This window comes from Cupressus sempervirens, chromosome 10 (genome assembly GCF_028749045.1).
Source record: "Cupressus sempervirens isolate cs-2001-9-10 chromosome 10, ASM2874904v1, whole genome shotgun sequence".
Classification (NCBI taxonomy): Eukaryota; Viridiplantae; Streptophyta; class Pinopsida; order Cupressales; family Cupressaceae; genus Cupressus; species Cupressus sempervirens.
Genome location: NC_143127.1, coordinates 226,481,701 through 226,493,453, shown reverse-complemented (window position 1 = coordinate 226,493,453; position 11,753 = coordinate 226,481,701). Strand labels below are relative to the sequence as shown.

The window sequence follows — 11,753 nt, the reverse complement described above, 5'->3', positions numbered from 1 at the left end:
TTGTTTTTCGCAAACAAGATATGGTTGGAAAGTTGATTCTAAGCCTGTAGTGATGGTGCAATTTATTTGGACTTTTGATGCATTTTGGTTTTCATTTTATGCAGTCAAAGTGAGAGATTCTATTTTGCACTTAGGGAGACATACCTTGAGACATTCTATTTTCCAAATTTTGCTCTAGACACATCCCATTTAGTGTTTTTCTTTTTTTTTGCATTTTTTTGGATATCTTGGTTGTTTTAGGTTCGATGATCAATTTTTTTGCTTTAGATGATTTTCCATGGGTTGTACTATCTATTGTATGTTTCTTATGTCTCTTTTGATCTTTGTTGACATCCTTTTATAATATTTTTGCAAATGCACTGTGATAAAGTGCCACTCTATTGCATTTCAAGATACTGCACATCTTTGTGTTTTTTTATACTCACACTACATTATAAAGTACCTTGGGGAGTTTCATGTTGGCCATATTTTTCATCTTCCCTTGTCAAGTGAGTCTTCCTTCCAAAATATTAGCATCATGATGGGTCAATGACTTGTGCCATTAGAGGTGTTTGTACTTCTTTTGCACTCTCAATGTTCATGATTCTTCTTTCTGCAGAAGATATTGCATTCAATTTTAGTATTCATGTCTTACCTCTCAGCATTATAGGTGTGTAATGTTGGTTCTATTGCTTTCTTGGTTTGGTGGAGTAAGCTATGTATTCAGTATTCAACCCTATGTACTAGGTGATTGCAGTGGTTGGATACTTATAAATTTTGGTGAGATGGATCATTTACCATATAGAAATTCTTTCATTCATATTTTTGGAGGCCATGAAGATACCTTTCATCTTCAATTGATCAGCTCTTCAAACTTAATTTTCTCTACCTGGTCATGTTCTCTATAGTGGAGGTTCCTTAGATCAACAATTTGGTAGTATTCACAACTTCATGCTTCAGTGGTGTTCTTCATGATTGTCTTTTGCTCCTTTCTTCTAGACCATAAATAAATTATATTAATAATAATCAAAGTGTTATTTTTTAAAAGACCATAGATATTGTCAATTTTACACTAAATACTCTTCAATAATTTTCACATTTAGTTTATTTTTGAAATTTATTTAATTTTTAGTCATTAAAAAATAATTTCCAATCAGTGATATTATTATTGATATGTTACTTATTGCAAAAATAAGATTGTTCTTTAAAGACTTTCTCAAAACAAGCTTAACAGATTTACATAGTCATAGTGCAAAATTTTCTCAACCCAACTCACACATATTATTCGAGACATAAACTCAACAAAAAAATTCTAAAATGAGAGAATAATTTCAATTATAGTGCATGTACGACTTATTTAAATAATATTTTCCTAAGAAGCCCCTCCATTAGGTTGGAGTTTAAGTGCTCGCAATTTCCCCTGTCAAATCTCAAAACCCTATAGATTTTTGAAGATCTAAATGAATTTCACTATTGACATGAACTCTACTTGTTAGAGATTTATCATTTTCTTATTTTAAAATAACCCATTGTAAATTTTTAGGACCGCTGCAAATATACTAACACTACCATTATATGTGGTGTGTATTTTCCAAATGGCAGCAACCTATTATAAATATATTGAGAATAAGAAATGAAAAGACATGTCCCTTCATGGGACATGTCCAATAATTAATTAATATAATATAATATTTAATCATAGTTTTTATTTATGTATGTATGTATGTATGTATGAACTTATATCTCATATATGATGAACACACATATATGAAGGATAAGGACACCCAAATTGACTAAAACTTTAACACTCCCCCTTAGTCAAGAAGGATAAATATATTTTGAGAATCAAAGATAAAGGATAATTAGTATTTTGAATATCCCAAAGATGATCAATTAGATGATACCTAAGCTCTTAGTTATTAAAAATACCTAGTATGCATTTATACAAACAACCCAAAGATAATAAATTTGATGATATCTAAGCTCTTAGTTGTTAGTCTCACAAAATGCATACGTACCTCATGCCCAATATATATCTATACAAATAACTCAAAGAAAATCAATTTAATGAGATCTAAGAACTCAATTGTAAGTCTCACAAGATGCATATTCTCATGATTTAAGCACAACACTTACTCAAAATGTATAATATTGAAAATAGCCAACTAAAGCTACCACACATCAACACTCCCTCTTAGCTAAGGAGGATAAACTATTGGAAATGATTGAAAGGATCATGAATGAAGAATAATAGAACTGGTAAAGAATATTTTCAATCATTGTTTTGTCATTGATGTCAAACTTGCTACTTGCAAGAATGACAATTGCTTAAGTGATCCAAGTACTATCAATTGGTTGATTGACAAGGAGGAGGGAATCAATAAGATGTAACTGGAGCACCAAGAGAAAGGTTAAAGTTATGACGTTGTAAAGAAGTATAAGGATCAGCTAAGCCATTGATGAAATAGTTTATTATTGACATACTCTAAGACACAGAGAATGAACACACTAAGACACATCAAAGATGTAAGCTTTAACTAAGTCATTTGTAAAGCTTAAGTAAGTTCATTTGAGAGAGCCGAGCGAATTCGTAGTTGAAGCCGAGAAAGTTCAACTTCAGTGTGTGTCAAGCAATCCTTTAGGTGCAGAGTAACACAGGAATGTTCAGGTGCCGAGTAACTCAGGAAAAGACTTCAGGTGTCGAGCATCCGAAAAAAGGTAATGGATGCTGAGAAAATTTCTTCAGGTGCCGAGCATCAATAAATGTAGTAGAAGCTGAGTAACATAGAAGGAGTTGACCATTAGTAAACCAATGATGTCGAGTTGCTGCATTATTTGTAAAGTCAAAAGATTCGCCAAATCAGTAACGATAAGTTTGTTACATTGAATTTTGTGAATTAGTTGGATGATAAGGATGATGAGTAGATGTCATAGAATTTTATGTAAACCATGAAAACCAATTCAAGGTGAATGTTGGTGGACTTATCATGAAGTGTCTAGAAGAAGCAATTTGGAGGGAAAACAATATCATTTTCTCAAATCAAATCAAGCTTTGAGCGGGAAATGAACAACAGAACTTCTTTATAAGGAGTTGCAAGTCAGAGATCAAGCATGTGTGAGAGGGAGTTGGTCATAAGTGTGGTCAAGCAAAGAAGACAAGAGAAGGCTAGTGTGAAGTGTCAAGAAGAGGACACAGTGAGGAGTAAGTACAAAGCCTCAAGACTCTGAGTTGATCAAGTGACCATAGAGTGCATTGGCATAATGAGTAGAAGAACTCAAGGAGATAGATCTTGAAGGGTGAACAAGCTATCAGCATTGCAAGGGAGAAAAGCCAAGCAAAGAAAGGAATTGAAGAGTGATCTGAAATCTGCAAGGTTTAGGTTGCAATCTTTATCAAGTCAAAACCTTTCTAATACTTTCTTACCATTGTATTAGACATTGAAATCCTACATTGCTAGGTTAGCTTAACAACTAGGTGGATAAGCCTCAGGAAAAGGATAGAAGATCCCCAGGAGAAGGATAAGCGATCCTCAGGAGAAGGATAAGATATCCTTAGGGGAAGGATAGGAGATCCTTAGAGAGGGATAAAAGATTCTTTTGAGAAGGTGACTATAAATCCCATGGACTTGGGTGAGCCTAATAGCTTTATGTAAATCCTTTAATAGGGTGGCATTCTAAGTTGAATGTTCTTAAGTCCTCTAACAAGGCACACTCCTAATAGGGTGTAGAAATTCTTTAACAAGGTCACATTTTATAGTGTGTAAAGCCTTTAACAGGGCAAACCATCAGAAGTGGTTGAGATCAATTGTGCAGTTATTTTGTGGATGTCATCTCCACCCCAGTTTTACCTTCTTATTCTTGGAGGGTTTCTGGGTTACCAAAATCCTTTGTGTTATGTGGTGATGCATGATTACTTTTGATGATTGTTTAATGTTTAATTGCATGCATGATAAGAAAGTAAAAAGGATAGTACTTCTGATACACCTCTATTTTATTAGAAAGTTTGATTGGACATTATTGGACCTTGAATAACTGATTCACCCCCCCCCCCCCCCCCCCCACAATTATTCTAAAGAATTCTAACATAAACACATGATCATAAATCACCACAATATAAGAATATCTTTGATTAGAAGAGTATTGGTCTCTTAGATTATCGACATTTGATATTCACTAGGTACTAAAATAAGGTATGATATCACATCTAGTATCACAAGTATTGATCTCCCAGAATATCAATTATATTTACCAAATACTCTGAGTAATGGTCTTTCTAAATGTCAAGATGCAAGACATTCACCATTTACTTAATTTATTGATCTCATAAGACAAGTTATTGTAAGATCGCCACCTTATAACACCTTCTCCAAATACAAGTGATGATCATGTGGAAGTTGAAACTTCCTCATGATGTATATAAGGGGTAACCCCATTAAAATCACATAGCCAAAAGGAATATTCCTTAATCACAATCCTCTTTTCTGATATAATTTATTGATCACAGAGGAATCCATCAATATGGTTTACTCCCTCTTAATCAATATGATCAAAATCACCGAAGGTGTGAGTGAATCAGATCCCCTATCTTCTCCCTCTCTTGAAGTGTTGTGATCCCTCTTCCTACAATAAAATTCTTGGAGGAAAAGATCAAGGAAAATAATACTTATAATTTAAATAAGAATGTTAGCTTTTTAAGTCACGTCTGTTACTAACAACAACATAAATATATTTCTCATATTTATATTATAATTAATAATACATATGTGTATTTGCACATTTATCTCCTTATCATTTACAAAAATATTTAATAATTTAAGATTCATTAAATCACATATTTATGATAAAATAGGCAAATAGTGCTGAGCTCAACATTACCTTAACGTCTCGTGCACGTGGTCCATAGAAAGTTTTTGTGTTCATCGTATATTCACATATACATATCCATTACTTCCTTGCTCTATATAAACTCCTTTCACGCTCCCAGTAGTTGAACATTATTGTCATTTGTAATGAGCAATAGCTATTCAAAGTAAGATGATCATATAAAATTCTTTAAACATCCACAAGTTGTTTTTTTATCGTTGAATATTATGAGGCCAAATGGATCACTATTAACTATTTGGAGAAGTTAATAACAAGTTCCCTTGTGAATGACTTCGAATGTTTGATCCTCCAACTATTTGCCAAACTTCTTCTTGTATGTTACTCTCAATATCATTGGAACATTTAGGTGCTTATGTGTAATTTGATCATATAAGATTCTTTAAACATCCACAAGTTGTTTTTCTATCATTGAATATTATGAGGCTAGATGGATTGCTATTAACTATTTGGAGTAGTTAATAAGAATTTCCCTTGTGAATGAATTCAAATGTTTGATCTTCCAACTATTTGCGACACTTATTCTCATATGTTGGTCTCAATATCATTGGAACATTCAGATGCTTATGAGTAATCTGATCATATTAGATTGTTTAAACATCCACAAGTTGTTTTTTTATCATTGAATATTATGATGCTAGATGGATTGCTATTAACTATTTGGAGCAATTAATAAGAAGTTCCCTTGTGAATGGCTTCAAATGTTTGATCCTTCAACTATTTTCTAGACTTATTCTTGTATGTTACTCTCAATATCATTAGAACATTCAGGTGCTTATGTCACGAGCATTATGAGTGGTTCTTTAAAATAATGTATGCACAATTTTTCACTTTATCTCTACCGAGAGAGTCTTCAAATACGCATTTAAATATTCTTTGATTTTATATTTGGGAGTCATGTTTAATTGGTGCTATTCTTTTAAATACCACTATGGACTTCTTTATTTTTTTCACACACACACACACACACACACACACACACACACACACACACATGTATATAAAATCCAAAGAGAGCTCAACAAGTTCTCTCCAAGTCTCTACAAGTCCTTGTGTAATGCTAAATATTGGCCATTATCCTCTGTCTATGAATGGTGTCACTATATAAATAGGAACATTTTGATTTATTTGTTTCTACTATCTTCAAATTATTTGTTCAAAGAGGGAACTATCAATTATTATGAATATTAGAGACTAATATCCCCTTGCCAACATTAGCCCATGTGTTCCCTTAAGTGGGTGATATCTTACAATGTGGTAATAATATACTCTAGAATCCTTAAATAAACCCATTTTAAAAATCTCTCTCTCTCTCTCTCTCTCTCTCTCTATATATATATATATATATATATATATATATATATATATATATATATATATATATATATGTATATATATATATATATATATGTATATATATATATATATATATGTATATATATATGTATATATATATATATATATATGTATATATATATGTATATATATATATATATGTATATATATATGTATATATATATATATATATGTATATATATATGTATATATATATAAAATTTGCTTAATTTAATTTCCACTTAATCAATGCATTGGGTTTCTTCATATTGGCATATCAAAACATCCAATAGGGGTCTTTATTTGTATCCTTTGATGTCGGTGGATATGATCGTATTACATTTCTTTAATACTCCATAGTGGTAGGTCTACTAACTAACTTAGCGTATGAATCAACTGATATTATTTCTAGATAACTTTCATTACATTGTCTATTCCTAGATTATAAGTTTCATTCTCTGATGTAGGTAATTCAAGGATTCCGAAGTCCATTTTGGGCATGACAAAGTCTTATACCCACTACTTTGACACGACTCTCAACATTTCAATTTCTTGTATGCCCACCAAATTGACCTGGTGTCGATGATCTACTTTGTGCCCTAGAATGTCTACTATTATGGGTTATGTTGAGTTCTATGTTTTCTATGCAATGGTTTTATTCACTCAGTGAGAAGGCCTTTGAAATTATTTTCTACATTACATTTGTAGTTAGTTTTGATACTATATTATGTAATTTTTCCATAATATGAGACATACTATTTGTAGTTAGTTCTGATAGGACCACTACAAATGTACTAACACTTCCATAATATGTAGTATGTGTTTTCTAAATGGCAGCAACCTCTTATAAATATAATGAGAATAAAAGATGAAGAGGCATGTTCTTTCAAAAGGACATGTCTATTCATTAATTAATATAATATAAACTTTAATCATATATATAACAATAAACATTCGATGAATACATATATAAAAGACAAAGACATCCGAATTGACTAAAACTTTAACACCCATGACTATTAACTCGTCTATACTCTCACAACCCACTAATCCAAAATTTGCTACTAATTATAATGCTTCACCTTGAATTTTTATTCTCTAAATCTAATTTGAATTGTTCCCCACTACTTCTAACTCCTTTGCTCCTAACTAATCTTTTTGCGAGAGCCTTCAAATAACAATTTCACCATCCAACTTCATAATAGAGGAGAGAGTTTCTGACATGGATATCTATTGTGAGCGAGAGTGTTCCTATGAATTTTTTGTCACCATAAAATCACTAAATAATACATCCGGCGTGCGCGCTTTAAAGGCTTCAGATTTATTGAAAAGGTTTTTCAAGAGTCATATCAATCCGTCTTCTCTTCTTGCGGTTGAACCATTCTCCCTCATCCGACCTTCTTGTTCTCCTGCATTCCAAGCAAATCTCGCACTAATACGAAAAGAGCATCTCATGTGTCTTGGCTCGAGTTTATGACCATTTTTCGTTTGTAAATGTTATGGAACTAGAGATGGGTGCGACCTTGGTTATAGAAACAGTATTATTTTATCATCCTGCATTGTGTGCAAGTTCACAATCACATGCGAGTTAATATAAAATATTGTTACAAATAAAGGAAGAATTGCACAGGTCACGCATCCCAAAGGAGGCAGCTTGTAGATCAGAAGAAAAGTGAGGCTGTAAAGCTGTATTGAGGAATATGGGAGTTTGTATGGATTAATCACATGTAACATCTTTGTATTTACAAGAAGAATCTGGCCGCAGCCTAGAAAAATGGGCTTGACGGCTAAACGGTTAACAATTCGTCAGAAGAGCTTTCCGGCGAATTTGGAGGCAGATAGATCCGCAAGGAGGGGAGAGCTGGGATCGCGGCCGAGCTGCAACGCCAATCTCCACCGGAAGAGCTCTGCATTTTCCCTGGCCCCGGGATCTGCCTGGGTGAGGGTTTGTGAGATGGAGGAGTGGAGGGAGTGGTAGAACCCCGCGCAGTTTCTGTACATCTCGAACACCATTCCCACCTGACCTCCGTGGCTCACCGTGTTCCCCACCACCCCCAACACTCCCGCCACCATCGACATCCATATCATGGTGCTGCCCCCACTCGTACTCATATTCAACGCTCCTGCCATCCCCGTCAGCACTGGCCCGGCTACCGCGAGAAATCTGTTCACTCCCAACACTTTGCGGCTGAGCCCCATGAACTCTGCAATGTCGCCGCTCTTCAGCGTCTCTGAGACTCCTCTCAGCTCGGCTTCCACCTCTTCACTCCACCCGTTTTTGTTGGTGTTGTTGCCATCATATTGAATTGGGTTCTCATGGATGTGATGATGATTCTGCTGTTCATCATGTATAAGTTGTTGAGGCCACCACACTGCTGGTTTCACGATGTTGGGGAATTTGTTGAGCATGCCGGGGAAGAGAGGGAGCGGATACGCCTCGTCCAGTGCGAGCACCGCTTTGTAGGCGTTGCTGAGGAAGGAGTCTTGACTCCTCTCCTGCCGAAGGTGAGGAGACAGGGCGAGGTTCGTGTGGATGTCATTCTCGAGCTTGCGGAAGAGCCGCGCCGCCATTCTCTGCTCCTCCGCCAACTGCGAAGGCTGGATTTTGTTCACGCCGCACATCAGAGCTGCGGAGAAGCCATACAAAAGTGAGGCGGCAATGCTATTACCATTACTACTGTTGGTGGGGAGAGCCTGGAGAATGAGCGCCGCCAGTGTGAAATCGGTGAGGGAGGAGAGGAGGAGTTTGTTCCATCCGTCTCTCTGCTCTGCCATGACTCCGTGCATTTCTGCCCTGTCTGCCGCTGCAGCTGCCACCAGACGAAGCTTCGCCACAACCATCTCCTCATCTTCATCATGTTTGTCATTAATGTTGGGGTGTTTTTGGTCAGTTCCAAACTGGTTTAGCGGGCGTGTGAACAAGTCAACCTGCTTCTGCTGAAGGTATGTTGCGCCGCCTGTGCTTAATGGACCATCATATTCCAGCGAAGCCACAACCGTTTGACGACGATCCAGATTTATACGCCCGCGCCATGACGTATTCGCTAATCCGATATGACCATGTTTGGACTGTGCCAATGTGTGCAGAGCCGTGCTACTCTTAAGAGAACTTCTTGTTAGCTTGAGAGCCTCCATAATATGAAGTGCGTCTTGTGAGTCTCTCTCTTTCGATATGTGAATTCGAGGAAAACAATCAATCCTTAGGTGAATATAATGGAAGCAAAACAGAATATTGAAAGCCCCAATTCCGATTATTTGCTATGCTGTTTATGAAGGCTGTGAAGAATGAAGAATGGAAATGTGGAGCGGGTATTTATAGAGGACTCTTATTCTTCCCTCGGACCTTTTCTACTCTCCACTCCGCCGTTGACGATAGAGACGTTTGATTTGAACGAGCCCAATTACCACCGTTGCCATCTTGCCCAGTCAATTTGACTTTGCCTCCTTACCATTTTACTTTTTGCCGTGTTTCGCCGGGCATCTGATTCCGTTGTTTGCCTTTCTTTGTCTTGGCGTCCTACGGATTGATTAGAGAAACAAACTAAAAAGTTTTTATTATAGACCATAAAATTAATGACCAAAAAAAAACAAGGACAAATAAAAATATTTATAATGGGATTTTAGTATCTTTGGTTCATTTTGGATTTTCTCATGACGCTACTTTAAGTCATGGACATTACATACATCTTTTTCTTTATCTCTCCTTTTAAATGTTTCAAATTATGCTGGTGAGCATAAACAATGAGGAAAGTATTATTATCATAATTCTTGTAGTAATCCATAGCCTAAGAGATGTTCTTCATCATAGTCTCTTTACTTTTTCTAGCTAAATTGTGACCTCATTTTCTAGATTAAGATTCTTTACCTCTTATTTGATAGTGTGGATTTGTTTTGCAACTATCCTCCACCTTTTCATTGTCTCTTCGACTCATATCTAATTATCATTTTCTTCCTTAGGCCAATCTTGAGCTTACTCAAAGGCCAACTTCTCCAAGATCTAAATTTTATGCTTGGGCTAGTGAATTTGGGCTATTTACGACTTTGAAAGTTTCATGTCTATATTAAAAACCCTACATATGTCCTTTAGATATTGTTCAATCTAAATGCACACTTTGTATTTATTTATTTGGATTTAAAAATGAGCACCTCCTCTAGATATCTAGAGTCCTCTTTGAGAGCGAAAATAGGATGGGATTGTTGGGAACAAATGATGTTGAGATCGAAACCGAGTGCAAAGTGGAGTTAACGTCATAGATTGAAGATTCATCACTATGTTTAGTGTTTTAAAAAAGGAATTTCTCTAAATGTTATTGGAAACACCTTGGAGGCACAAAGAAGCTATGTATTTTTTCTTTTGAATGCCCTCTCAAACAATCAACCATGTTAGACAAGGAGGAGATAGAACCTCATATGAAGGGTTCAAAATTAAATTAAGGACTAGTTAAGCCAAAAATAAAGTAGAACAAGGGGTAAGAAATTCAAGAGTGGTGAGTTGCAAGAGTATGGGTGGTTTAATGATCCCAAAATTGTGATTAAACATAAGAGTGAGGACCAAATTGTGCTTAACAAGAAAAGGATCAACCATTAATGAAGAGGAACATTTCAGATCTACCAATCTTCATCATAGAATTTTCAAGGCATTCAATAAATAGAACAAAAATTTGTAAAAGTATTATATCTCTAAAATATTCATACAACATTAAAAGATTATAATATAGAAATACTAAGCACACACACTCTTTGCGTGTGTCATAATTTTTTTAAAGAATAGCAGAATAAAATGATTAAAATTTAACTTCATAAATTCCCAAGACAAGTGTACTTGTTCTTGTGGTTATATATATCACTTTACAATGTTTGAGCTTGTATCCATGCATGCACCTTGCATGCTAAGTGTATGCATTCTATTTACTATCTCTAATTAATAGATATTGATTGTATGTGTGTAGTTGAAATAGGTGCTTTGTACGTTCATCTGCAATATTACATGTATATAGTTAAGAGTGTGGTGAAATGATATTTTCTTGGGAAAACCATTTTAGAAGCATCTTTGTTATGCATTGCAAGCTCATGTATAATGATATATTTTATTTTAGAGTTTTATTTTCTTCACTCGTAAGTGTTTTTGTGCTACGAAAATTACTCTTGAATCTTGAAGCTATGTGAGGCCTTCTAAAGGAGTGTAGCTCTACATGTATTGAAAATGGTTATTTTTCATAAATCAAGTTGGACTTTCAAGTGTGGTTTTTTTTCTCATTAAGGGATTTCCTCATATGAAATACAATATCTAATATTGATGTCTATTTGTTGGATAATACAACATAACTTTACATTGTAGAAATTTTTTATTGTAGTTAATGAAATTGATAACTACATAACTACTAGAAATAATGTTACACAACATAATTGTGATAGTATTGTTCCCTTATTATATTCATCCTGAAAAATATCAAATTCACTTTTTCCATCTAGATTGTGTTTGTTTTTTGACATACATTTACAGAGGTTAATAGTGGATAAAAATTGTGTTTAACTATAGAATATGTCACATATTATTG

The 11,753-nt window shown here is 34.8% G+C and overlaps 1 protein-coding gene across 1 annotated transcript; it reads right to left on the bottom strand.

The window, feature by feature from the left end:
* Positions 1-8,001: 8,001 nt before the first annotated feature.
* Positions 8,002-9,330, bottom strand: LOC149533451 (putative F-box protein At4g22030). The gene has a single exon (XM_089805864.1). The coding sequence runs from the start codon at positions 9,328-9,330 to the stop codon at positions 8,002-8,004; it is 1,329 nt and encodes a 442-aa protein (XP_089661990.1).
* Positions 9,331-11,753: the final 2,423 nt, after the last annotated feature.